Source organism: Osmerus eperlanus, chromosome 16, assembly GCF_963692335.1.
Source record: "Osmerus eperlanus chromosome 16, fOsmEpe2.1, whole genome shotgun sequence".
In the NCBI taxonomy this organism is placed as follows: domain Eukaryota; kingdom Metazoa; phylum Chordata; class Actinopteri; order Osmeriformes; family Osmeridae; genus Osmerus; species Osmerus eperlanus.
Window position 1 is genome coordinate 8,761,635 of NC_085033.1, and position 26,941 is coordinate 8,788,575.

At 41.6% G+C, this 26,941-nt stretch overlaps 1 protein-coding gene across 1 annotated transcript; it reads left to right on the plus strand.

The window, feature by feature from the left end:
* Window positions 1-260: 260 nt before the first annotated feature.
* On the plus strand, window positions 261-3,479 carry amy2a (amylase alpha 2A). The gene is made up of 10 exons (XM_062481959.1): window positions 261-465; window positions 625-771; window positions 909-1,106; window positions 1,664-1,894; window positions 2,027-2,160; window positions 2,243-2,365; window positions 2,576-2,675; window positions 2,788-2,909; window positions 2,985-3,110; window positions 3,236-3,479. Exons 1-10 carry the CDS (start codon window positions 298-300, stop codon window positions 3,423-3,425), a joined length of 1,539 nt encoding a protein of 512 aa, XP_062337943.1. The 5' UTR covers window positions 261-297; the 3' UTR covers window positions 3,426-3,479.
* The last annotated feature ends 23,462 nt before the right edge of the window (window positions 3,480-26,941 follow it).

The following is a 26,941-nucleotide window of genomic DNA, read 5'->3' on the forward strand; positions in this document are numbered from 1 at the left end:
AGGAGGCTCTTGTTATCAAAGGCCTTTGGTAAACACGTTGCCTTCTGGGATAACAGAACAAGTTGCTCACAGACAAAGCCTCCCTCAAGTGTATTTATTTCAAATTTTGGAAAAAAGGTATTATTAGTGACAGTAGCAGTGAGAAAAATTGATAACACACACCTGTTAGGCTTGAGTTTACCTTATCATGCTGCTAGATACTCCATAAGTCTGCCATTGGTCAGTGTGTGTGATCTCTTGTGTATATAGTGGTGGGAAGCAGCAGTTCGACATCTGCCTTTCTCACCCAGAGGAAACATGAAGCTGCTCATACTGGTGGCACTCTTTGGGCTCAGCCTTGCCCAACACAACCCGAACACTAAGCATGGCAGGACTAGCATTGTTCATCTGTTTGAGTGGCGATGGGCCGATATTGCGGAAGAGTGTGAGCGCTTCTTGGCTCCCAACGGCTTCGGAGGTGTTCAAGTAAGTACAACAGTAGATGATGAAGTTTAGTTATAGTCTATGAGTTGTGAATTCTTATTAACTGCTCTCTTGTTCTGCTGAATCATTATCCAAAATGTTTCTACTGTAATCAAACTGTATTTTTTTTATTTGGTCTTCTGTTTCCCCTCTCCTCTCCAGATCTCCCCCCCTCATGAGAGCATCGTGCTGAACAACCCCTGGAGGCCATGGTGGGAGAGGTACCAGCCAATCAGCTACAACCTGTGCTCAAGATCCGGTACTGAGAATGAGCTGAGGGACATGATCACCAGATGCAACAATGTCGGGGTAACCAGAAAAACTAGCCACATCATGATACTTTTATTACACTCTTTTAGCTTAAGTGCATGTATTAAAATCAAGATTCAAGCCTCTACCAAATACAAATGACTGTGAGGGATTGACAGTATTGGCTGTGCTGGTAGGTGTACATCTATGTGGACGCGATCATCAACCACATGTGTGGTGCTGGAGGTGGAGAGGGTACTCATTCCAACTGTGGAACCTACTTCAGCGCTGGCAAGAAAGACTTTCCCTCTGTTCCTTACAACCACTGGGACTTTAATGACAACAAGTGTAAAACCGGCAGTGGAAACATTGAGAACTATGGTGATCCTTACCAGGTAGGACAGAGACACACCACAAGTTGCTTTACACTTAGTTAAATACTGTGTGAATGTTTTCTTCTGACAGTAGTTATCATTATGTTCATCTAAATAAGTTGGCATTTTGACTACTGACCACCACTGCCTAAAAAGGGGAGCGTATCCATGTTCCCAGGGTCCTGTGTTCCCATTTCAATATTATGTCAACACACATTCAATTTGACCCGTTTCAAGTTCAAATATTCCATAAATGTTATCCATTCTTTTGATTGGAACAAGGCTTCAAAATAACTCAATACACATAACAAAACCAGTGATGATCATTTTCAGTGATTTTGAAGGTCTCTTAAAATGATGTTCCAGGTCAAATCTAACCCGGCAAAGAATATTGTATAGACTGGGTGATTTTGTAGATAAAATGTATTCAATCTTGACTCTAACCTTAACATATATGGATCCTGTGAACATAGGACCCTTGGAACATGGGACTTACTCCCTAAAGTGGATTTGTATAACGTGCGGTAGCAGCTTGTAGTTTTATGGACCCAGACATGTAGTGTCCTCTGTATGAACAGGTACGTGACTGCCGTTTGGTGAGCCTGCTGGACCTGGCTCTGGAGAAGGACTATGTGAGAGGCAAGGTGGCCGACTACATGAATAATCTCACTGATATGGGAGTGGCTGGCTTCAGAGTGGACGCATGCAAGCACATGTGGCCTGGTGACCTAAGCGCAGTGTACGGTCGCCTTCATAACCTCAACACCAAGTGGTTTGCCAAAGGATCCAGGCCTTTCATCTTCCAGGAGGTAAACACAGACTGTTTACTGGCCTAATCCATTGTCTTGTTCTCTACTTAATATTCGGAGTCCTCTGTGTTAGGCATAGGCATGATGTCTAGGAATAGTGACAAAGTACAGATTTGTACTGTTTGCGTTTAGGTTATTGATCTCGGTGGTGAGTCCATAAAGGCCAGCGAGTACTTCCATCTTGGCAGAGTCACTGAGTTCAAGTATGGTGCAAAACTGGGAGGAATCATACGCAAATGGAATGGGGAGAAGCTGAGTTACACCAAGTATGTGTTTACTTTCAAATTCTGTGTTTTGTCCTTCTGCAACTTCGTTTGTGTACATATCTAAAATCTGCCTTTTTCTCAGGAACTGGGGCGAGGGCTGGGGCTTCATGCCAGATGATAAGGCTCTTGTGTTTGTTGACAACCATGACAACCAGAGGGGACACGGAGCTGGTGGGGCTGCCATTGTTACCTTCTGGGATCCTAGGTGAATTCAATGGATGTCTTCATCATAGGTTTTTAGCTATGTGGCAAATTGAAGCCTCCTATCGTCCTGGGGTCATAATAACCCCAAATCTAATTCATACCTAGCAAACATTTCTTACAAACATTAATTTAAGGACATGGCCTCCTGTGTTCAGTCACTTCCTAAAATGACCCCATAAATTAAAATTTTGTATATATAAAAATATTTTAGGATGCACAAAATGGCTGTTGCCTACATGCTTGCCCACCCCTATGGAGTGACCAGGGTGATGTCTAGCTTCCGCTGGAACCGTAACATTGTCAATGGAAAGGTGACCATTTCCTAAAATACAACTATACAGTAACTATAAATATGATTTGTTACATCAATTGATAGGTGGTCTCATGCACTTGTAAAGTATCTGTGTTGATGGTGGTCCTCAGGATACAAATGACTGGATGGGCCCCCCCAGTCATAGTGATGGATCCACCAAACCTGTTCCCATCAATCCTGACCAAACCTGCGGAGACGGATGGGTGTGTGAGCACAGATGGCGTCAGATCAAGTGAGTCTTAAGACCACCGAACCCTTTAACGGGATCACATACAGCTTTGCTGTTAATACTTTGTCATTTCTCCAGGAATATGGTGATCTTCCGTAATGTGGTCAATGGACAGCCCCATTCCAACTGGTGGGACAACCAGAACAACCAGGTCGCCTTCGGACGTGGCAACCGTGGATTCATCGTCTTCAACAACGATGACTGGTGAGGAAAACTGAATTCAGAACAGATCCTCTTGGACCATAAAAAGGACCATCTAAAGTACAGTAGGTTACAAGTTATCTCAGCCACATACTGACGTTTCTGCTCTCCCTCTGCAAAACATTCAGGAACCTGGATGTCACTCTGAACACTGGCATGCCGGGTGGCACCTACTGTGATGTCATTTCTGGCCAGAAGGACGGAGACAGGTGCACCGGGAAGCAGATCACTGTTGGGGGCGATGGCCGCGCCCACTTCAAGATCAGTAACCAAGATGAGGATCCCTTCGTAGCTATTCATGCTGACTCTAAGCTGTAAATGTTCATGTAATGATCATTGAAAACAAAGCTTACAATAAATAACATCACTAACTTGGGTTGTCTTGTCTTAAGTGCTCCAAGGACAATGCAGCAGTATAAGCAGGTCTATCTTCTCACTGAGACCTTCCTAAAAATGAAACTCTGGGGAATGTGCTTGAACGAGTCTTATTAAGAAGATCCAGTTATAGCCTACAAGTTCGAATGCTGGTCCGTCTTGTCAATGAAAACGTCTTGAACATGAGATCTGGACCCTTCGTCATCTCCTGATCTCTGTAGAGGATATCCTTTCAGACAAGGCAGTTGGGGTGATTTACACCAAAGACAAAATAATATGGTAATCGAGGGACTTATGAATGGGGATGAGGATGGCAACAGTTGACCTGCCGACATCACGGTCAGTCACACAGCATGATGCCCAGTAATGGCCTGTCAGGATCACTGCCCTTACACAGGGATACCACACCAAGTCAAGTTAAATGACGTGATGAATTCTAACACCGCTCCCTATGCCAAAATACCCTTTTTAGCATCTTTCTCCTCATTAATGAAATGCATTCAATAGAAATCACTGGACTTTATTGGCACATGCAACTAGGCACTGGAACAGTAAATAAAGGGTGCTGTAGCATAACAATGTCACACAAGCGTCTGTGTTTTAATCACAACATGGGCTGTCTGTGTTTGAGCCTGTAGAGTGCAGTCTAGGGCAAACAAAGCAGGTGTGAGACGAACAGCTCCAGAGCCAATGTCTCGAGCCCAACACCTACCAAATTTAGTATTCCTCTCTGATCTTTTGGGACAGCTCCTCGCCATCACAGAGAGGCCACATCAGTTTCACCTGAGTGCAGCGCTGGCATCCCCCATTAGGGCAGTCAAGGGGCCCAGGGGTCCTCAATGCCACCCCTCCACCTCCTCCACCCCCCCCCCCCCCACACCTCCTCTTCCTTCTGTCCTCTCCCCCTCCCACCCTGCATTCCCATCACCGACTCTGAAGTCACCAGTGCCAGACACGAGAGGTGAGAAAGTGAAGGTGACATATTCTGTTCACTTTGTTGTCATGGCAACACACTACAAAGGCGAAACGCCCACCCAAAGGGGTGTACGATGAGTTAGACAAATAGAAAAAATAAAATAATACAGGCTGTAAGTCTAAATGTGCTACAGAGTCCTTCAAAAGTTATCTTTGTGATTCCGTCCAAGGAGAGAGAGAGAGAGAGAGAGAGAGAGAGAGAGAGAGAGAGAGAGAGAGAGAGAGAGGGAGAGAGAGAGAGGTTGCAATGACTTAACATATTGCACTTGTTAAATTATTGACCCTATCTCCATCTTTTGGTCCAGCAGCTGTGAGGCCTGTACCTTACAATTAGCAGCAGAAATGTCAGCGTGGCAGGTCAGGGTCTCTGGGCCTGTCATCCTCACTGATGCTTTATGACATAGCTGTCAACAGTGTCCCCGTCCTGTTTCATATTTCATACTGCGGCACAGTGGGAACCTGCCTGTCACCTCACCTCTTCCAGTGAAAAAGTCAGTCATCGAGTCAGAAATATAAACAAAGTTTGAATCACGTCACTCTTGATCCCAGCACTTTTGCACTAGATATGTCAAATAATAAAAGTGTTTCTAATTCTAAACATGAAAACATGGATGTGAAGTTAAAAAAATGGTTCCTTCAAATAGAAAAGGTAAGACAATGGTCTTCCAGAGTATCAATCTGCTAAAATGTGTTATATTTTCATTACTACACACACAGACTGGGCTTGCAGACAGAGACTGAGTGACAAACCAAGTACTTTTTCCCCAGCTGTTTCTCATTAGTGGAACATTCACATGTCCATCACATGGGGGCAGTATTGAAACAAGAAAACATGCAATGTAAAGTGCAGAGGAGATTGATGACATGGTCATCATCATGCAGAGCTAAAAGTTGTTTACAGTCAGGGAACTCTGCTCAGAAGGTGTGTGTATGTGTGAAGCTGTTATCTATATATCAATATTAGGAAAGTGACTGTGGGGCCTGTCCTCATCACACCAAAGCTAGCTAGCTAAGTCAGCTTCAAATCAACCTCATTGGCAAAGTTTACGTATTACAATAATTGGGAAATCAATTTACAGTAATAGATGGTTTACGCTAATTGTACAAAGACAAAAAGTATTAATAACCGTCAAAATCTTTTTATGCAAATCTTTTTTTAAACAATGATTTCAAAACCGTCATATTTGAACTTTTTGACTACAACGCAAAACCTATAGAAACAACATTCCAGTTACATAGGAATGGCTTCACAGTTACACTTTGTCACGATTAAGCGGTACAAATTATGAGTGAAACTTAGAAAGGAGGATTTTGGGCTATCCAGGGGTATGTGGGTGTTAACATTGATCTTGCTTTGGTAATACAAACATCAATGCCCTGTTATAACATCCACTGACCCCTTAAACTTCTCCCCCATACTGTGCCTTTTTTACGCTTTTGTAGTAACTTGTAATACTAGCACTTAATATAAAGCAATTCCTATGTACCTATCATGATTCTACCATACAGTTATATGGTAGTTAATGTAACCTTACTGTAAAGTGTAGCCTCAAAGCCCAAAGATCCCACATCTTCATAAGTAATGACTGGTTCACTTTTGACTATTCATCTATTAATAATTTAAACTGCCAAACAGGGCAGCTGTACTTTGTTAGCATGCTTAATCTGTGGTCTCTGTAGCCATCTAGACAAGGACTGATCACCATTAAAAATATACAATGGAAAGGGCTTTTATTTGCAATTCGCACGCACACATACACACACACACACAGTCATGTAAAACCAACCTGAATTGACTGTCTCAACACGTTGTGGGCCTCTGTGCAGGTCAGACCAGTCCTTTACTCTCGACCTGCCTGCCACAGGACCTTCTCTTTGACTTGGGGTGTCCGACCTGTCATATCTGGAACTGTGTGTGCATGCATGCGTGTTAACCAACTTGAATGTTAAGTATTGCCCTTGTGCTGAAACAGGTAAGTGAGAAATGTCATTTCATTGTCGTCCTCTTTCTCTCATTCAAGCCCCAAACACTTAAAGCACAGTACACAACTTCAAACTAATGAAGACAAACTTCAGTCATGGCTCATTTAGAATCATTTGCAAAGTGAGCAGTTCAATTTGCATATTGATAAGATGCTTCCATCAGAGTAAACTGCCTCTCAGATAAAATACTGTGGGTATTGGATTTCATCAGATCATTGATTTCCTGTGGGAAGAACACACCTTATGGTTTTAATTGTCTGATTGTGAAGTCATAATTACTTTAAAGACAAAAAGACCACTGGGTTAAGAGAAGCCTGAGTAATGGCGTCAGGTGAAAACAGCTGCAGATTATTAACTTATTGTACAAACAAGCTTATCTTAGTCATGGAGGAAAATATACAAACAAACCAATTGGCCTTGTGTACAATTGACTTAAGTCAAGCAATGACTTTTGGGTCCTCTAAGTTGACCTGTCCGTCGACCTTTCGCTCTTTCTGTTCCACATGTTAGTGCCCTCAGTCCTTTTCCATCTATTCCTTTGATGTTAGAAAAATCCTGGCCAGGGCCCATGCCTTTGGAATCCATTTGACCAGGTGCTCTGTCTGGCTGTGTATGTGTGGACCCACAGCAGCTGAGATGACACCAGAGATTGCGCGACTTCGCTAGCTGATCTAAATCAGATGTGTTTGTGCTTGCGGCTGCCAGTGGTGCTGGAGTTGGACCTTGGGCCCTGGCTCCAGAGCTCCCATGCCTGCAGAGCGGAGCAGAGCAGCGCAGGCCAGGCCAGGGTTGGGCCAGACGTGACGAGGGGGACCAGATGGTGACATGAATACTGCAGCAGCAGGCTCCTGGCCAGCCGCCCCCTCCCATTACCTTGCGTGCTGCACATTACCTCAACAAACGTTTCTCATAATTGATGTGGTGGAATGCTCCCATCACTAGATTCTGCAGAGTGGCATTTCACCAAGGTCAGAAGTACTTTGACACACTTTAATGTAAGGTACCTTATCCTGCACTCTACAGGGCAAATCATCATATCAAATAAATGATCAGTTCTTACCATCATCAGACATGGAGACACACTTACTACTACTGCTTAAGGAAGATCTAGATAGAGAGTCTCATTGCATGGTATTCATGAGATTTGCCTAGTTTGATGTACATGTGAATAGGCCACTACCATGTCCACAAATTGAAGCACAAGTGTTATGATATTTATGTCCTCCCCCCACCTCCCTCACTCCTCTTTTCCTTCCTTCTCTCCCTGCATCGTAGAGTCTAGCTGCCATTCCCCAGAATGCTGAGTATATGTGGGGTGGGGGTGGGGGGGCAAAGGTGGAGATGTGGAGATGTGGTCTACTGTGGAGGGGCAGTAACGTGCTCTGCCTGAACGTTACAGCACCACACCTTCTTCTCTGCCCTTATTCCGAACACTTTCACAAAGTAAGTGTGTCACTGTAAGCAATGTGCAAATAATGTGTATGTAAAGTGATCTGAAGAGATGTGTATGATTCATTTGTGCTTTTTCCATTTGTTTGCATTGACAAACTTTTCATAACTCGGACACTTCAGATGAATCAGCACCTGTGAACGTGGCTTGCCATTTTCAAACTAAAACTCGAAACTTGAAATTGGTCGAAGCACCGTTGTGTCTGTAATGGCGTGTGCTGTAAATTGAAAGGTAAAGCAAAGATAACATGGAGGTGCTTGTCTTCTGGCCCGCTTCCCCCTGCTGAGGGCTGCTCTTCACCATCCCACTCTGTCACTCTGATTGATTGGCTTTGGCCAGACTGATGTGTCACCGACAGCTGTCCAGCAAACTAGCGGTGTTAGGTCAATGCTCCCTGACAGGAAGCTGACGACCCAATTTCCTGATAGGCTGCCACATCCCACCTTCTGGGAAAGTTGTCCACACCTCCTCCTCTTCCCTCTCTCACTTTGCTTAATTTCCTTCCATCACTTGTCATCTGATTATGGAGTCATCCAGTCTGACATGTCAGCAGATAGGCTGATAGCTAATGACTCTGACACCAGTATTGGATTCTCCTCCCTGTACTAAGAAATGCATCTTTCAGGTGTCTAATAGAAAAAGTATTAGGGCAGTGTTAGCAGTTGAATGATATTCTTCCTATCAAGTCTGTTGAGAGTTTCTCAACGTAAGCATAAGCCCCAACTTTGGCAAATGTGAAACTAGCTTTATACCACTGCGAAATCAGAATAGAGAAAACGCCTTGCCCGTAACATTTTATGTAAGTCTATATTCTTGTGTATAATAATTTCCAAACATCCAAAAGCTTCATTCTCAGACTTCCCCCCCTTAACATATGGATCTGTGCAGTTTTTTTCATTGTCATTGGGTCATTGAGTACAGTACTGTACATACTGCATACTGTATGTCTTCATTCTGTTAAACCTCCTCTCTTTGTCATGGCTTTTCACTAATAATCAAAAATGAGGGCACTAGACTATTATCCTGCACCAATACAATGTACTGTACGTGGCAGTCTGCAGCGAGAAGCATCATCCACAGTGTAAGCTTTGATATAATGAGGCAGCACAACATGACTGTCCTTCCCTCCGATTGAGAACTGATTATGAATCTGCCGTGCCATACACAGGCAGCCCTTCTGTTTCTTTCTGAAAATGAATTCAGTTGCTGTATAATGAGTGTCAGTATGAGGTCCATATGGTTCCAGCAGGGAGACATAGAGGGGGGGGGGGGGGGGGTTGGGGAGGAGGTAGCTCAGGTTTTTTAATGAGAATCAGCCGCTCAGGAACACCTGCATTCATCCACTCACTGTGGATGAGGGGAACTACAAATGTGGCAAGACCTTGTTAAAGCACATGGGTCTTTTACAAAACCTCAATTCCAATTCAGCACCTTAGCACAAACTAGAAGGAATTGAAATCGTTTTTTGTTGACTAACTTATTTGTCTTGCCTCACTGATGCATGTTATTGATCATTCACTTCTTCCTAGTAGTTAGCACACATGGCCTGAACTGTGGCGGAATCCTGTTCAGTAAGGATCTGCCAGACACGTTCCAAAACCAAGACAGACACAGCATTTACAATTGTTGTTCAGAAAAGCATTTGTCTTATTTGAAAATGTGATTAGAGTGTGACTACTGCAGAGAAGGTTGAGGCTACTGCAGTTGCCCGGCATTGGGCACCTGGCAGGTACCGGGTGAGTCTGACTCATGGCTGTAAGGTAGATGTATGACTCAGACTCCATGTGCCTGTGGGGAGGGCAGTCGGTCACCAGCCACATGCCAAAATTACACAGAGTGATTCACTCCCGCTGAGTCCTCCCAGCATGGGACTCCTGCCTTTGTAGTGTCATTGCATTCTAATGTGATTAACCACTGGTCACAATGTCTACAAAGCAGCTATAGTGACCTACTGTTCATTTGACATAGAAATGGTCTGCTGTTATGCCACTGTATTAAGGTTCTTATGCAATACACCAGAACTTGGCCTGCTGCCAGAAAATCAAGAAAAATATCATATTCTCACACCAGCCCAGGATTAGTCATTTCCATGCACAGTTATTTCACATGCTGGCTGAATTTACATGATCTGACTGGAGGAATGAGAGCTCAAGGTCAAACTCTGACAAACACCATGTAATCACAAGCTTTTCGGGTGGAGGTTGGGGTGTGTGTGAGGTGTGTGTGTATGTGTGTGTGCGGGGGGTTGCGGTGCACCTTATCACCCTCTTAGAACAATCGAACCACTAGGGGCCTATTAGGCCTTCCTGTTGCTGGGCCTTGTCATGCTTTCAGTCTATTTATGCCTCTTAGTCGTCTTTAAATAATGTATATCGGTCTCAGCAGCTTTATAAACGCAGCACCTGACCGGCCTCTCTGGTGTGCCACCGTTTTTTCACTCAGGGGGCATGGATCTTCCCAGAATTTTTTGTGGGGCTGTCTAAACTGGGATTGAACTGTTGCATGGCAAGAATGCTAGCTGAAGAGTTGTTGTGAGGTATTACGCAGCAACTTACAGTAACGTAGCATGACAATAACAGAGAGTACCACGGCAGACACAATAAAACAAAGCTGTGGTTGACAGACAGTTTACACCTTCCGTTTATGTTTAAATCCAGACTGTGTTTTTCTCTCTTCCTCCAACTGTATCAATGTGTAACATCTGTTAAACTGTGTGTGTGTATGTGTGTATATGAGAGAGAGAGAAATCCGTGTTCAAGATGTCTGTACGTGTCTTACGTGGCTGTGTTTTAGGAGGTTCTGTACCTTTAAACTTTGTGTTTGTTTCAAGCACTTAACATCCTAGTTCAAATGTTATGTTGGTAATGAGGATTCTCAAAGGCTTGTAACCGAGAGCACTCTGATTATCTCATCTTGATGGTGGTTAGCACTGTCTGCTCAACAGACCTTTGATTCAGACAGAGGTTGACTAAAGGAGTAATGAGCTACTTGCCGCTGGGTTTATCCTCTCATTAACACTAACCTGTGCTCTATGTATGGAGACTGAAGACACTTGAAGACTCAATACAGTTCAGCAAAGTCTGGACCGCAAAGCAAACACCGAATTGTTGACAAATTTTGAGAAGTTTGGAATAATGGATGTTTTGTGCTCACAAAATTACTTTATGGTGAAACTGTACATCTGCAGAATACTCACACGACAGCTAAACCCAGTTAAGGGATTATCAGTCTAACCTCAGAAGTCTGATCTGCTTTCAAACCAAGAACATTTTCACTGGTACTAGCTGAGGATGTTGGTTGTATGTCTAATCCTTCAGTTTGGGGAAGCATTTCGCCTGCCCCACCGTCTCCCTGCATCCAAGCCTGGGTAATCGCAAGCACAGTCCTCCCAGTCACTGAGGGAGTGTCAGCAGCGGGCCAGAGACGACTGCAGACAAACACAAGTGCATGGTGCCTTTCAAGCTGAGATGTAAGGAATTTCAGATTAACTCTGCATTTCCATTCCTGTTATATACTGCGTTGGAGCATGGTCCATAATTTGGGATAGAGCTAAATAAGTCTTGATGTAATACAGTGTGTGTGTGTGTGTGTGGGGGGTGGGGGGGGGGGGGTATACTCACTACAAATTGCATTGAGGCCCTCCACATCAGCTTAAAATGTCTTCCACAATATTTCCACAAAAGAGGCACACCAGTAGGTGTCGCCAGAACCAAGATTCATCCTGAACAAACAAACACACGCTAAAAATATATTTATTTACATGACTTAGCACTTAGTAAATGCCATCTTGGAAGAGAAAGAGAGAGAGAGAGAGAGAGAGAGAGAGAGAGAGAGAGAGAGAGAGAGAGAGAGAGAGAGAGAGAGAGAGAGAGAGAGAGAGGGAGCAAACTCCCTCATCTAAAGCAGGTGAGTCATGGTCATATTTATCAAAGTAATAGCATCTCAGAAGACGGCTGGAAAATATAACTGGCTTTCAGATTCAGACTTCTACGTCTGACTAAGCAAACACATGAGGAGATCTGGTGTCTTTCAACACAATGTAAAAACAATAACCTTTCCATTGCTATGATTAATATCATTTTACCACAACTATGGGAAGACCTTCAGTCAAACTGAATGGACATACTGTACTCAGCAGAATACCTGGTAAAACAGACTATAGAAAGTTTTGCTTTAAATGCTGTTTGGAAAATACTTTCTATTCTGGGGAGGTAGTCCACTCAGGGTATGTCTTTTCAGGATGGATGTTTTACATATTCAACACCCTCAATCAATATGTTTTCCAGGAACAAGACCTCTCTCTCGATGTAATTCATTTGCAAGTGTCGACCTCTGCCTTGAGTTTTAGTGAGACCAACATTATCTGGCTGAAGATGTGGCAAATCTGGACATAAAGTAAATGACCTTTTTTAGTGCCCCACATCAAATCACCCCATAAAGATCAAAGGGGGCAGATAAGACATGGTTCTTTCTGTCTGACCTTAAAGTAAGACTTTAAATGTAGCGTAGGATGTGAAAAAAGGTAATTCCATATCGATCTGGTTACTGAGGCTCAGCAAGAATTCCATTAATGCGATGTCAGACTGTGTGGGCTTTTTAGGGGATTCTTTTTTCATGAATTTAGGAGACAGACATTTGTATCTTACTGTGGTGACAAAATATACGAAAGATCAATTGGGATCAATATGCCCTAATTGTTTCAATAGTTTTATTGACAGCACAGCAGAAGGCTTAATTGCCTGTCTATGGTGGGTATCTAGCTACCAATGAACAAGATTGAGGAAAAAAAGCTAAACGGACTGAAGGAGATGGATTTCTTTGGTTTCTTATGTGGCCAGTGGGGGAGATGATGGATGGACTAATACCTACCTTCTGCTCTCCTCTTCTTTCTCTCTCTGTGTCTCTCTTTCTCTATCTCCCTTCTCCATTGGCTCCTCCAGTTTTATTGAGGTGTTAAGATTCACTTATCTCCTGGCCCTGAGGTTATCTCTCTCCACTCCTCCACGATAAGTGCCACCCTGAAGTCCCCCGAAGACGCAGCTCTGCCCAAACCCAGGAATTCCCAGCCTGCCAAGGGGCTGATGGATAGTCAAGTGCTCATCTCCTTTCAAAATTGTATTTTGATGTTCCACACAATCAAAATTCCCTTAATGTAGGATAACTAGCAAAGGCATTACCAAAATGTTGATCTGTGTTCTATTCAAGATAAAGGCAGGCCAGTTCCATGATGCAGGAAAGCCCATCTAAGGGTTTGAACAGCTGAGTTTGTCCAGTCTGCCTATTGCCAACTGTCCTTGTTTTCTAGCAAAAATTCAAACACATAGGAAGAACATTTGGGATTCATTTTATTCAGATCAGATTCTTACTTTCGGCTGATTTATTCAGCTCTGATTCCCTCTGCTGTGTTTTGCCCAGTTCTATAATATGAAACCACGGGCTGTATATGTATTATACTGCAGCCAGCCCTTTACCCCCCCCCCCCTCTCTCTGTGTTTTATGGGCCCGGTCAGTGGAAGACTTCAGCCACACAGAGGATGGTTATCTACAACCCTGCCAATTCCAGCTCCCCCAGGGAAAGAAGCCCAACTGTGTCTCCCTCATGACGCTGAAGATCATCATTATCCAGGATCAGGTCCCGGACCTCACCAGCACCACTACCAGGCACATCCTGATTGAGTATCGACAGCATCGAACATCCGGCTCCCTTCTATGATGATTGACCTGTTGGCTGGTGCTGCCTGGTGGTAAAGGTTCCATCAAGCTGATCTGAAGGTTCAGTTAATATCTCCTTGAATGCAATGGGTATATCTTTTCACAAGTTTATTGATCCTTAATTTGTTTTGCTGTGCTCAGTCAGTTATCCACATTTATGTTTTTTTTATGATAATGCTTGCAAACAAAGTACCAATTATAGTGGGAAAGCCATTGCGTCAAAGGTGTACATATCAACAGGCTCACCCCAGGGATCTGGCATCCATGTCTTGATATCCTTTTACACCAGTGACTGTGGAGCACATGCCAGGAGATGACCTTCATCAAACATTCAGTGATACTTTGTACTGGACAAGTGACTGTAAATGCAAATCAAATCAGATTAAATTGTATTTGCACAGCCTTTTTTACTAGGAAAGTCAAAAGGGCTTCCCTCATAACTCATCCCAGTTAACAAGTTGGATAGTGGTTTTGAAAATACCTTCCCTGAGTTGATCGCTTACCAAGACTTTATCCTTAGACACTAACGGCTGACACCACCTAAATTGTAAGGACCTAATACACGTCATTCACTCACTCACTCAACTCCAAATCCTTGAGATTATGGGGTCAGTGTGAAAACAATAGAAGCAAAACAATGGCCAATCAGAGATACCACTATTGAACAGGCACAGATGAATAACAGGGGACTGCATCACATCCCTAACCAACAATCTGTTTACAGTTACAACTGAGATCCTCTAACTGTAACGCGAAATCTCTCAGACATGTCAGGAAGTTATGGAAAAGATCACTTCCGTTGTGGAAGTTGTGGCAAGGTGATGACAGTGGAGGTAGACTGCATCTTAGTCACACCTGCTCTCGTCTCCTGTCGTGGCTTCTGTGCTCAGGTGGGAGGTTTCAAGGGATAGCCCCAGGCTACAGCGCCTCAAATAACTCCCCAAATCCTTGGCCACTTCAAGGGCATATCTGTACTTTCTCTTCAAAGTAAAGACACGTTTAAACCAAGTACAAAGTATTGTATGCACTTAACATTCTGTGGTGTGTGTTAGAATTACAATGCTTGTTATGTACTGTACAATGATACTCTTTAATGATAACTGGGCCAGTCTAAAGTGTAGTAGTACATTCGTAACTTCACTGTTCTGTGACAACACAGCAGTACATTTGGGGTAAAAAAAACTGCTTTTAAATTGTAGGGATTCAGATTAAGATATTCTCTCTGAAGACTCAAAAAAAAAGTTAGATAACATCGGTTGACTTACATCAGAGTTTTACTTACATTCTATTACTGTAAGAAATGCAAGTTAACTTTAACTGTTTTAAAAATATCTCACCGGAATAGTTAACAAAAAGAACACAATAATGTTGAAAACGAAATGCGTTCCACAAATAGCTCTACGGTGCCTTCGAATTTGTTTTCTTCCCAGCAAGAAAAGATTTATGTGTTTAAGGACATTGGAAAATAAAACTTTAAGCTTAAAACATCTGTTCTCCCTCTTGCTCTTCCCCTCTTCCCCTCTCTCCCCTGGTGAGACTGTGGCAACCTGAGCATCACAAGTAGAAGGCTGATGATTACATCTTTGGACTGGGGGATATGCTTGTGGTGCTGCGATCCCAGCAGTAATCAATATCCCCAGCCCAGCCCAGCCCTTGTCCTCCTACTGCATGTCAAACATCCCAGGGCAACACTTAGCCCACACTTTAATTATTCTCTCAAAGTCATCAGCAACAGAGCTAACCTCTAGGCCCAGAACCAGATGCACTCACATACAAACGTTTCTTGTCTATTGGTTTAAAAACTTCCGAAGACATGGGTTTTTAATGTTTTACATTGTTTTGCATTATTTAAATAAAGATTACAGACATACTGTGTATGTGTGTCTGATACAAAAATGGTGTGCTAATCCAAAAATACATGTTTTGTATTTTTGAAAGATGGTATAGTATGATCACTGACATGCTATGGACATAGCCATTTCCTTGATGATCTTAATTGAGTATATTTTTACGCACAAAAGTCTGAAAGTGATGACGGAGGATGTGGCTAAATTTAGATTAGGCTATACATATTTTATCTTTGCTCGTCACATTTACATTTAGTCATTTAGCAGACGCTTTTATCCAGAGCGACTTACAGTAAGTACAGGGACATTCCCCGAGGCAAGTAGGGTGAAGTGCCTTGCCCAAGGACAAAACGTCATCTGACACGGCCTGGAATCGAACCAGCGACCTTTTGATTACTAGCCTGATTCTCTAAGCGCTCAGCCACCTGACTCCCTGAGAGTGAGGGGTCAGCAGTCCAGCACTGAAGCTAGTTCTCTAATGTGTTATTTCACTTCAAAGCAAGACAAGCCTTCAATAATTCCCTATTATTATATCATACCAGTTTATCAAGTATATACAAACATAAACAGTAAACAGTAACGTTTTCTTACAACACACGTTTTCTGAGCTCTAAATAAACATATTCATAATCAAGCTCCATCTCAGTCTAGCAGTCCCCATTGGCCAGTGTCCTGGCTGCACAAGACACATTTCTCTGACAACAGCATTCACTAATTTTGATGCAGCTATTGATCATGCAAACAGGAAAATGATGTCTCCTGGCTTGAATGCCAGAGGGAGGGCGAGACATTAATCAGTGAATCAATTATGTTGTCGATTGGCTGCCCTGTGTTTGGAAATTGATTGCAATCTTAGGACTCTGTGGCATCACACCGGAAAGCCACTTCTGCAATTACAGAGCAATCTCACACTGGGTTATGACTGTGATGGGGTTAAACCATTTGTTTTCTTTGAGATAATCAGTTATGGTCAGCGGGCTTTATTTTCCAATATTTCACCTTCTCCCCAATCGAAGCGTATAATTTCCCATGGATGTGTGTTTGCTGAAGGTTTGTGTACCTCCTGCCCCTTTACATTCTCAATCTCTTTCATCCTCATCCCCATGCACTTAGAAAAAGAAGAAAGATTTATTGATCTTACACACATAACCTACCATGTACAGGAAGCAGGGACACCAGGAAACACACACATGCAGTAAGTGTCCACAGACAAAATTCAACAACTTGCTGTTCTTCCATCAATGGCAGAAGCAGGCCATAATTGACCCCACCAGGGGTTTGACCCCACTTTCTTGGGGTTCTGAGAGCCCAGGAGATAATCCACCACAGCACTGAACGGTGCCTCATGCGGGAATCAAACCCAGGATACTGTTGTTGTGACGCGGCAGTGCAAGGTACTGCACCACCGTGCTTCCAGCTGCCTCCTGCTGTCGTTGCCTTTCCTGAGTTGTCATCTCAGCAAGTCCTTAACTGGCAACTTTTCTAAACATGCTCATTTGATTTGGAGTACAGTGCATGATGGTTTTCAGCAAGTTTTCTGATTGCTCGACATCTGTCAGGATGATAGTTATCTAGACAAAGTCTCCCACAGTGAGCAGCTGGAAAATGATTACCAAAATGTTTTGTTTTTTCATCTTGTTGTTGATGCAAATGAAAACCTTTATGAACTCATCCTTATGGGTGGCTGCTTGTAACTGTTGATGCCAATTAATTCTTATGACACCAAGCAAATAGCACACCACTATTGCTTCCAGTCATCTTCTGTTATTGGCATTTCAATAATGAGAAGACCTCTGTATATGCATACTTTCTACACAGAGTAACTGTGTTGGATCTTCAATCCGTAGAATTCACCAACACAGAACAGTTTCCTCTGCTATTTCCTAGTGAAATAATATTTGCCTATGAAAATAAATAAATTACACCAATGAATGTGTTACCAAGTGCACACAACTGCAGGCATATCTTGGTTCCAGTTCAACTTTAGCAGTCCCTATGGTTAGGGTTGGCAATGTCTTGTGATTCGATTTTGGCATTACACTAAGATGGTCATGGAAACAGTAGGGTTAAGCTTACCAGAAAGTACTTCCGTACCATACAGCACAAAGCCTTCACACAAAAAGGAGCCCAAATCCTCACACTCACATATGAGCGCAGCTAGTTCAGACAGGGCAATCGGGCGCGTCATCCTTTTGTAGGGGACGTAAGGCATCCGACTCCACCTTCGTTACTCCACCCACTACTACACCCATGTAGCAGCGCATACCCATTGGGCCACGTCCGATAAGGCGTCTTTAAAAGACGCGCGGATACGCACACACTCACCCCGGTTGTTGTATGATCAGTGCTGTGGCAGCCCTCCCCATGCTCTCTGCATGTTCTATCCTTCAGGGGGGTTATATCTCTATTGCTCCCTGCCTCATATGTCATGTATGTATGTGTTGCATCGAGCAGGCTCATCCACTCCGTCAAAGTCAAATCTACATGTCTATGTCATGTAACAATAAATGCTCAATCTAATACGTGATTCTCTTGACTGAATTACATTTATTCATTTAGCATACGCTTTTATCCAAAGCGACGTCCAAGAGACAGCTTTACAAAGAGTGCATAGGTCAATGATCATAAACAACAAGATCCAAAACATGAAGCATACATTGTGAAAAGCAAATACGTGCTTACGGGAAGAATCAGAAGAGCATGTAGTTAAACAAATTAGAATTAAACAACATGAACCTCGAAAGTGCTAGAGTGTACCTGGAAAGCAAGCAACAATAATATAATTCACAGCGAGCACAAGTAGTTCAATCAGTTACAACTAACCAACAAGTGCAGCAAGTCCCTCAATACACTCTTATCCAACGTTGCAGTATTTGATTTGCTTGATGTGTGATGTAGTTTAAGTTTATTCATTCCATGGCAGCTTTCCTGAACCATGGCACTAAAATCAGTTTTAAATGAATTATTGAGGTTTCTAACTCAACTGAGTAACACTGATGCAACCTTCATAATTGCACAGTTGTTGGTGCCCTTTTAATGTACTAATACTTCAGTTTCTGAAATCCTCTTCAATTCCATCTCTGCCCATCCTGTAGCCACATGCAACATCACAACAAAACAGTTGAATGTGTGTTCTCACACAAAGAAACCTGATCTACTTTACGTAACAAGGCTTCAACAGATTCCCTACAAGTTCCGGTGTCTCACAGGTGGGACTAAGGCTCCCTGCAGTTTACATGGTCACAAATTCACATGGTGTAGGTCACAGCAAGCAGAAAGAATACTCTCAGCATTGAAGCAGAAATATGCTCTCCACAAAAGTGGTTCTACAGATGTTTTAACCATTGGGAACTTCAGTACAGTCTGTTTGAAATAGGGTTACCCTAACCCTAACTTTTCTAAACCTAAGAGGAGTTCAATCGACAGTCTTTTCAAAGAGTTTTTACATTGTGAGAAATCGTGTTTTAGTTCTATGGTTTCTAGAGAGAGAGGGACAGAGAGAGAGAGAGAGCGAGAGAGAGAGAGAGAGAGAGAGAGAGAGAGAGAGAGAGAGAGAGAGAGAGAGAGAGAGAGAGAGAGAGAGAGAGAGAGAGAGAGAGAGAGAGAGAGAGAGAGAGAGAGAGAGAGAGAGAGAGAGAGAGAGAGAGAGAGAGAGAGAAGAAAGAGAATTAAGCAGTAAACATACAGGGTCATTCTGATATCAATCGTCAGTTTTCCTGGCAAGGTTGAATCAATCATGACAATCTAGCCGTGAGCTGGTATACGTAGATGAAAAACTAATATAGATGAAGTACAAATGTAAAATACACTGAAATGATTATGATTATGATGATTAAATAATTGTCAGTGTCAATGACTTATGACTGTATTTAATACAAAACGTTAATGTATTATAATTACAAGTATTTACATGTTATAAACAATATACTGTTTAAAGCAGCTGCTTCAGAAAGGGTTTGCTTTCCTGGAAAACACCACCCATTGTGTTCTATCAACCGATGTGTCCCAGACAGAGGACAAGACCCAGAAGAATGGCATTTAAAAGCACTGTCCTCTGTGAGTTTTATTTATCCAGATTCAAGTCTGACATAAACATACACCGGTCCTTCGACACTTGGGCATGCACGTTCTGAATAAGACAGAGTGATTGGCATCTCTTCCCTGCCTGATGAATAACAGAGTACATTGGAATTCACCTGATTAATACTTCCTTTGACCTGAGAAAAATACAAGATTTAGGGGAAATACAAGCTTTTGTTATACTCCTAAGTTCCAAGTGGCACCCTAGAGCCCAGTCGTAATTTTCCATAATGCCTAGTCATCTTATGAATCTTAACAAACAGCATTGCTGTGGTTAGGTTATTTTAACAAGTATTAATACTGCACTGTTCTTTTGTCTGTTCTGTTTTGTCTTGGTTCCTCTTACAAACACACACATACATAATTTATCTCACTATATATGCAATTTGCCACAGTTTGGTGAAATCCTTTGGGGGGGTTTAATTTTCAGTACTAGTTGGTGGACGGTGTGTAAGATGTTCTAACAAGACATGTGGAACATGCAGTAGAGCTGTATCACCTAACAGAGAGCATGTGGAACATGCAGTAGAGCTGTCTCAGCTAATAGAGAGCATGTGGTGTGGTGTAGAAAGCTGGGCAATATTTGGGTGAGGGTAATGGTCAACCGGGAGAAAAGAGACAACATAATAGCAAATCAGCAGGACTGAAACAAAGCGAAGAGCATTGGATTGTGATGCTGATAGGCCAAGCACCGAGAGATCCACCCTGCTGTGGGCCTAACCAGCCCTTCTCCCAGCACCAGGGGGCCTGCTGGCCTTCCACCACCTCACCTGTAATGATAGTTAAGCTGTTGTCCTCTAACAAAAAAACCACTTTTGTGCTAGGACTTTGATATTTCTGTCTGAAGCTAAGCTTGAAGATTTGGAAATGCCACTGCTGGTTACTCAATAATTTAGTGTGGAATTCAATTAAACATCATCATTCAGCTGGATTCATCATTCATAGTGTATCAGAACTGATATTTGACAATACTACTCTGCTGCTGATTACCATGATTTGAACTATGACAAATTGCACTGTGCCACACATATCTATAGGGGCTAACAACAGTCAGCCCCTATAGACTCATTACACCACAATTACATGAGTACCAGTATACATCCCATCTCATCTGAAATACAAAGCACTCAGTTGACACACAGCTTATGAAACACAGATCACCCTTACACTTGCAGTATTAGGGAATTATCTGTTTCTACACAAAGTTTAAATAATTAGTTATTGCTGAATAACTCATCAGTGCATTCGTTTGATCAGTGTTTAGTGGCTTGTGCTGAACTCCTTCTCTTTCCTCTATGTCCTCCGGTGAGTTAGAAAAGACAGACCACAATAGGACGTCTTCACTAATGAAACACCTGATGAATGCATTACCGACCTTCCATTGCTCTCTTGCATACATTACAAGCTTGGTAAATCCTCATACAAATCAAATTGTGGCTGACACTGAGAGTGGATTATTGTGAAGAGGTTCAGGATAAGCCATTGTAATATAACTCCGTCAATCAAAGCTTGCCCATGGTGTCCTGGAAAGAAAGAGTTTGGTCCTTGACATTTAGGCTATCGTGAGTCTGGTTTCCACCAAAATAACGATTTTGTTTTGTATAAATTAACTCTGCAGTGTGTTAGTACACGTATCTTGAGGGAAAGTAATTATGATTGACTACGGAAAGCATCATGAGAGCTTGTTTTTCCTGTATAGAATGTTCTTTTTTTTTTTAAAGCAGGCACTCATGTGAATAGGGTTGTTTTTACGAATGATGGAGTCAGAATGATGAAAGTGAATAATAATTAAAGACACAAATACCTACATCTACACAAACCCATTTTATCTTCATATAATTTGAACCAAAGCCATCAAGGAGGTTGAATGTAAAATTTTAAATTTTAAACTTCCAGCCCTGACTCTTTATTGTAACAAATTCCATGTAAAAAAAAAAGGGAATGCATGAAAACTAAAAGAACTGAGCCACATTTGCCCGTAAATGAGTGTTTTGCGGTATGCCTCAGCAGGATAAACTCTCATCAGTGTGTGAAGCCACAGCCAACACAACCTATTGTTCCCCACCTCACGATCTGAGACATCAGTCTTTAAATTCAAATCTCCCATTAGAATTCATCAGATGGGCAAAAAAGCCATGAGCATCTAAACGAAAAGCGCAGGACCTGCCCGGGAATACAAAACAGATGAAGCATATTCAGGGGCCAGCACAGCTATGTGAATAGAGGAGCATGGATTTGTCCAAACTCTGCCTCTGGCATCTTAATCCAGTGAGAAGATTAAAGTGTAATCCACTTTACTTTTACTTACAGCATACTGTATGTCCGCTCTACACATGATTGATCTTTGTGTTGTATGATCATTTAAACACTTATTAAATGCATACAGTATGCTACTGTACCAATAAATTGGACCATGCCACCACAAGAAAACAGTTACTTATCCAAATAGTGCTGCCGTCTTTCATACTGTACTTGGGCCTTGTTATACGGCCTTGTATACTTTTTGGTTATTTTTATTTAATGTTATTTACTCATTCAAATGTTGCTTTGATCGCACTTTAGATTTAGGTGCTTGTAATAATTGTTAGTCAATAGGTAATCAGGCCCTTTTAGGATGCATATTAACATTATTATCTTATAATAAGATATTGATATAATTATCAATATAAGTGTTAAGAATATTAGTTAGGGTTGGGGCTAAGTTTAGGGATAGGTTAAGTGTTAGCTAATAGATACTAATGCCCTTAGAATATCATTCTTATCATTGACCTGTTCACAATATTTACCAACATATTAATTTATTGTACATATACACTAATATTCGTATTAATACCAGATACTAATTAAGTAATTATTACCTATTTACTGACGTTAATTACAAATACCTGAATCTAAAGTGTTTTCATTTACCATGCACCAAGAGCAGTTCTGAACTGTGACTGAAAAACGGCCCGGGACTTTGAAACGCAGACCGGCCCACAACCGTGTATTATTATTATATATATATATTTTTTTTTTTTTTCATTATGCCGCGGCCGTTTGACTGACCGTTCGAGAAATCTCCTGACTCTCCCGACGGCCAGTCCGACCTTGGCCAAGAGTCATTTAAGGTCACAATTCAAGTTGTACCTCAGAGATCCGTGATATTACACGGATACCGTACCCGAATACACAGTACCCGTTTTAAAGGGCAGACGCAGCAACCCTGGTGTGGTGTGCCTGGCAGGCAGCAGTGCCCTGCCCTGACCAAACTATACCTTCCAGACCAGTGCCAGTCTAGGCTGACAGGCTGAACCATGCACTGGAGATGGTAATCAGCTGGAGATTAATACACAGATCAAGATCTCCAAACCCGCAGAACATCTCTGGTTTACCACCTTCAGACTGAGGGGAAATGTCCCTGCTTAGACCCCTGTGAGAATGAAAGAATCTCTTTTTTTCTTTTTTTGGTGAAGCCCTGTCACAAGAGTGCATTGGAGGAAATTTAACTTGGTGCAACCATCAGGCAGCCACAACTCCCCTGATATCAGCAGGCTTCCACAGATGTCGATAACCTTTTCATATTAAAACTATGTCTTAATCTGCAGGTCCAAAACACACTTCTTCTTGTAAAAAAGATTATCTAATTTCCATTAACTGTATGACAACATTATTTTTATTAGGATCAGTATTACATATCTTCCTCACCACATGAGTCATATAGGTTTTTACATTTAAAACACATTTTCCTTTCTTATAGGCACCAGTAAGTTAAGCTTTTAAACAGTCTAATGGAAACCTGGCTCAAAAAATGGATCAAAGACATTTGTTGGTGTATGGTACAAATACCAGATGCCTGTGCTGTTTTACATATTCCTAAACTTTCAGATATGAATCTTCTTGTATCTATTAGTACATTAACAAGAACACAAATTAAAAATGTAGACAGTTTTTTAATTGTATGGCCGTGTTTTATGCAACACAACTACACTTGCTTAAGCTACACAAATGAATTGAATAATCACAGTATTATTTTAGCAAAGCTTTCCTGTGTAATTAGTTAATTACTCTAAAGAGGCTTTCTGTCAGCTTCTTAAAACTATCTGCACAAAGGCCTGTTTGAATTGTTGCTTAATATTAGTCATGCTTGAAAATGTTTAATTATTCTTCAATAATCCCCCCCAAACAAATATATAAATTACTCAAAAAATACAGTGAAATAGAATGGATGAAGTTCTTATGTTTTTCAAACAGTACAGTAGTTCATCTTGACATCATAGAAGTAACCACCCATTAGCCAAGTCATTTTCTCACATTTAAGATGAAATTATTCTTTGTTTTATGCTAAATTCATTGGTGGATGAAATAGTGGGTCCATCCAAAACCTTAGAAAGTTACAGCAGACTTTGTCCCTTCGTCCCTTTAGCATTGGTTAAATCTCTCTCCCTAATCCCTGTTTGATGTCAGGCAGATAAAACGTCCATTTCATCAGCAGTAATTGAACCTGGAGAGGTGAACCTGCTGGAGTCCTTCTGTCCTACCTAAACTGAATTGATTTCAGGTGTTGTCGTTTTTTCTCCATCTGATGAATCAATGTGACAGATTTGATGCATCTACTTCCTGACTGTGAGTTCATTGTCTATATACCAACATGTGTACAGTTAACAACCTCCAATAGTAATCAGATTTATCCGGTTTATTCCGTGAAATGACACCTCTAACATTAGAAACATGCAAGTGAGTAAACAGGTGACAGGATGTTTAAGGTACTTACAGGGTGGAGTGTTGAAGTGTGTACGTTTGGGTTTGTTGTTTTTGTCTTGTTTCCTGGCAGCAGGGAGCTTTCTCCCCCTGCCAACCTTACAGGTTGCTTAGCCCGAGGCGCCTCTCCCCCCCCCCCCCCCGACACATACACACTCTCTCACACACACACACCCTCTCTATCTCCTTTCCCAGTTCAGTTGGTGAATCCCCTGGGTCTCTCCTGGACCACTTCCTTTGACACGCACAGCAGAAACACCCTGCTTGTCTCTCAGCTACTGCACTGACAGGATGAGGCCAAGCTCACCCAAACTGTCTCTTTTTACTGCTCTGGGAGTATGTGTGTGCGCGCATTCATATGTACAATCCAAACAGAAACTTTGAGTTTGACTATGAAGGGTGCATAGAGTGCATATGTGTGTATGTTCAAAGTGTTCCAAACATTGACTCAGGTACTCTCTAAGTCAATGTGTAGTAACATTAGACTGGGAGCGATGAAAGATTGCACTCTTTAACATATTACAAATTACTTCAAAGAACTCCAATTATTCAACATTCCCCCTCTTTCCTCAACATTCTAGTAAAATAATTTGTTATAGTATCCTTACAGTTCAGACAGAGAGGGAATTATGCTTTGCTGATTCATCAAAGGGATCACAAAACAATATGCATCTTCATTGAGCTCTGTCTGGAGTCAACAGCTGAGACATCTGGAGTCGTGTCTACGAATCAAACAACATTTTATTACTCCTTTTTGTTGACATGCATGTCTTAGTCAATATTTTATAGTAACTCTGTTAGATTAATTGTTGAATTATCGAACTTTAAGGAGCTTTATTCTCAGGTTTATTAAAACCTACATTCAATGCTGACTAAAAGCCCTGCACAGCACAACAGGGAGGCATTGTTATGGACTAACAGACCACTGCCTGGTTGAGTTTGCTATTGTGTCCAAGGGCAACTGCTGAAGGCTCTCGCTGTCTCTGCAGGTTTGACTAGTGTAACAGAACAAAAACATAGACACCTTGTTTCAACAAATAAGAGGTGACAAATGCATAAATCATTCAAGCTCTGTTGCTTAGAGATTTGAGTTTGACACAGTCTTCGGCTGTCTGATGCTTCACTGATGAAGACTTCACTTGTAGAACCCAATGGAAGGTTCACATCACTCCCGCAGGCAGAATTTTGGTACCGTGTACTAGCCAAAACCGAATCAGCAATTTAATGAATTATATGCAATGATACATTCAGATACTTCAATGTGGATTCTTTGTGTGATGATGTTTGTGTATTAAACGATTAATTCCAAAATTAGTTTTAAAAAAAACGATTTATTTGAGTAATGTGCTTTGTCAACAAAACTACAACAGAACAATCAGAATTCTCAATCAAAAACACGTTTCACAGGTTTCGCTTCAGTTTCAACTTACTTGGCAATCAGCTGATCAGTATACAATATTGTGTAGGTTATATATAATATATACAGTATACATATTGTAAGACTACACATTTATTAGGGAAGGGAGGTAACAAGTATTGCACAAATATGAGGAGATGTCATATTAATTTCTCCTGTTAATTTCTACATTTGTATTCGAATAATGACAGAGTACTGTATGTTGATGACATAACAACTTCTGGATTGTTATCAATTAACCCTGACAACACGTAACATAACAGCGTGCTTCACTACACCCATACTCACTCCCTTCTAATCTATCCACAATCAAGCAGAACAGACTATCCATTTAGCCAAATATGTAATTAATTGTTTGAGAGCCAAGTCTGTGTATTAGGATCTCTAACACAGAAACTAATCGGCAACATAAACAATTATGCAGCCATTAGACCATCTCCTGTGATGATTCACTTAATGAGGGCAGTTGTCCTATTAGCTGTACACCAGTCAAGTACATTGTTATGGTGGAAGTACATGATTAGTACTTTAAAATTAAACAGCATGCCCAGTATATAGTAGGAGTGTGGGTGAATTTCATGCAATTCGTTTTTGTGAAACTTTATTTATTTATTTATTTTCAAACCTTTTTTTAACCAAGAAAAAATACTCACTGAGATTTGTGTATGTCTAAGACAATTTGAACTCAGTAAGATCCAGAATTCTGTGGCCACATTAAGGATCACCTTCGAAGAAGCAGTGGTCATTTGGCAAGGCATAACTTCAAACTCCTTCCCCTGTCATTTCATGTTCCTATCATCAAACATAAAAAGTAAAAGAGTGTCAAATGCTAAATAATTTTCAAGGTCAAAATATATTTCCAATATGACACAAGGTCTATGAATTCCTTGTCATAAAAAAACAAAGCAACCTGTCAGTAAAATCCCATTTGAGGCCCCCGGCTTTGGACTCATCCAGCATGACCAACTCTCTTTCAGTTCAGTTTATCTTTCATCTGGCTGGGAGATCTCTAACATAAGAAAAACATCCTCATTGATATCCTCTCTGGATCTGGATCTCACTGATAACTGTCTTCTTTTGAAAACTATTAAGGTACAACAAGGACAAAGACTAAACTATTTTCACACAGCATAAAGTACAATGCTTCCTGACTATATCCAAATCGGAAATATTGTTCTCCCTTTCTCAACAGTCTGCTCCTTTCCCTTTCCACAAACTGCTGCAGTATCAGTTCCTGCACAAAGGAGTGCTCAAT

Bases quoted from the DNA above. Each gene is read 5' to 3' on its own strand.
- amy2a (XM_062481959.1), top strand. From the start codon at position 298: ATGAAGCTGCTCATACTGGTGGCACTCTTTGGGCTCAGCCTTGCCCAA. The intron at 466-624 runs GTAAGTACAACA...TCTCCTCTCCAG, and splicing joins ACGGCTTCGGAGGTGTTCAA to ATCTCCCCCCCTCATGAGAG. The intron at 2,366-2,575 runs GTGAATTCAATG...AAAATATTTTAG, and splicing joins GTTACCTTCTGGGATCCTAG to GATGCACAAAATGGCTGTTG.